The sequence below is a fragment of the Camelina sativa genome, chromosome 7 (assembly GCF_000633955.1).
Source record: "Camelina sativa cultivar DH55 chromosome 7, Cs, whole genome shotgun sequence".
NCBI lineage: Eukaryota > Viridiplantae > Streptophyta > Magnoliopsida > Brassicales > Brassicaceae > Camelina > Camelina sativa.
The window spans coordinates 10,533,918-10,536,012 of NC_025691.1; the positions used below are offsets into that span (position 1 = coordinate 10,533,918).

Here is a 2,095-nt window from a genome sequence, read left to right on the forward strand (position 1 = left end):
TTGGGTCTACCGCCTGGCCTCGTCTACTAGAGGCGCTACACCCTTATAATCACCTCGCCTCTCGCCCAGGCGCGCCTAGGCGACGCTTTTTTAAACACAGTGAGGCAGTGAATTTCCCTTTTAGATTTTTATATCTCGATAGGATATTCTTTTTCCTAAGTCATTTCTTCCAGATAGTAACATGCTTCAGCGATGGCCATTTCTTTTTCTGTAGATCTTTCCTGTTTATCATGGAGACAAATGAACAGTCTGTTGAATCGTGGTGTCAATCGAATGGTGCTGCAATATATGGTAATGCGATAATGCATGCTGGAACAGCAGAGGACACATTTTACGAGGAGAATTTGGTAAAAATATTACTATCCCTATCACTTTTTACTTGTTTCAACATACATGGCGCAGCAAAGTATATAACCTTCTTATTATTTCCATTCATTTTTGGATTGGTAGGTTTGGCTAAGTAGGGCCACCAATTGGGCTAAGTTTAGTGCTATAGCGGGATTAGGTGTTATTCATAGAGGTCATCTACAACAAAGTAGGTCAGTGATGGCTCCATATTTGCCTCAAGGAGGAGCAGATGGTGGTGGGAGTACTTACTCTGAAGGTGGTGCTTTATATGCCCTTGGCATTATTCATGCCAACCATGGCGAGGGAATCAGGCAATATCTTCGTGATAGCCTACGAAGTACTGATGTTGAGGTAACCTTATCTTTCTTCAAGATAGTCTTTTTGTTATATCACCAGAGAATATAGTATTTCTCTTAGAGCATTAATTTTTTATCTGGAAATATATTGATGCAGGTTATTCAACATGGATCTTGTTTAGGTCTTGGTTTGGCATCCTTTGGGACAGCTGATGAATACATATATGAAGATATAAAAAAAGTGCTATACACTGACAGTGCAGTTGCTGGTGAAGCTGCCGGCATCAGCATGGGTCTATTATTTGTTGGAACTACAACAAATAAGGCAAGTGAGATGCTCGCTTATGCTCACAAGACCCAGCATGAGAAGATAATAAGGTAATTTCAAGTCTGGGGATATTTCTGGTAAGTTCTTCAAAATGTTTCATTAATCATGTTTTTGTAGGGGACTGGCTCTAGGAACAGCTCTCACAGTATATGGTAGAGAAGAGGGAGCAGATACTTTGATTGAGCAGATGACTAGAGATCGTGATCCTATCATTCGTTGTGGTGGAATGTACGCACTGGCAATGGCTTACAGAGGAACTGCAAACAACAAAGCCATGCGTCAACTTCTGCACTTTGCTGTCTCTGATGTCTGTGACGATGTCAAAAGGACTGCTGTTCTCGCACTTGGATTCATCTTATACTCTGATCCAGAGCAGGTCACTCCATATTTCCTTTGTCTCAATAACATGTTGAGTCTATATTCTGTTTCTCCCTTCAGGGCTCTTGTTCTCAGATTCACTCATAATGGGTTTGCTGAATATTTCGACTGTAGACTCCCCGTATTGTATCCCTGCTTTCCCAGTCGTACAATCCGCATGTCCGCTATGGCGCAGCTCTTGCCGTAAGCATATCTTGTGCAGGAACTGGCCTGAGTGAAGCGATATCCTTGCTGGAACCACTTACATCAGATGTGGTTGACTTTGTTCGTCAAGGTGCTATAATTGCCATGGCCATGGTGATGGTCCAAGTTAGTGAAGCAAGCGATTCTCGCGTTGGAGCATTTAGGTTAGTGAGCTCTGATCTATTCAGCAATAACATGCAGATAAAATTCTACTTCTGAAAATTTCTCATTCTTATATCTCTGGTACACCAAAGTTTGACTATGTTCTGTATCTTTTGTATTTTTTTGAGAGGGATATATCTGGTAGACTAAACTTTGACCTCTTTTTTGCAGGCACCAACTTGACAAGATTTTACCCGACGAGATTCCAGATGAAATGAGCACTATTACGGGATCATTTTTGGCTTCAGGTATTCTTGAAGCTGGTGGAGGGAATGTGACAATACGACTTCTCTCTAAGACAAAACAAGACAAAGTCACTGCGGTTGTTGGCCTTGCAATCTTCAGCCAGTTTTGGTATTGGTACCCGCTAATTTATTTCATATGCTTGGCGTTCTCACCA

The 2,095-nt window shown here is 41.6% G+C and overlaps 1 protein-coding gene across 1 annotated transcript in view; it reads left to right on the forward strand.

The window, feature by feature from the left end:
• Window positions 1-2,095, forward strand: part of LOC104700884 (26S proteasome non-ATPase regulatory subunit 1 homolog A-like) — an 8,866-nt gene that overhangs the window by 3,521 nt on the left and 3,250 nt on the right. Inside the window, exons 7-12 of the mRNA XM_010416489.2 lie at window positions 215-347; window positions 451-699; window positions 802-1,022; window positions 1,090-1,348; window positions 1,465-1,697; window positions 1,867-2,029. Of these exons, the coding sequence (XP_010414791.1) occupies window positions 215-347; window positions 451-699; window positions 802-1,022; window positions 1,090-1,348; window positions 1,465-1,697; window positions 1,867-2,029 (1,258 nt within the window). The remainder of the gene's footprint in view (window positions 1-214; window positions 348-450; window positions 700-801; window positions 1,023-1,089; window positions 1,349-1,464; window positions 1,698-1,866; window positions 2,030-2,095) is intronic.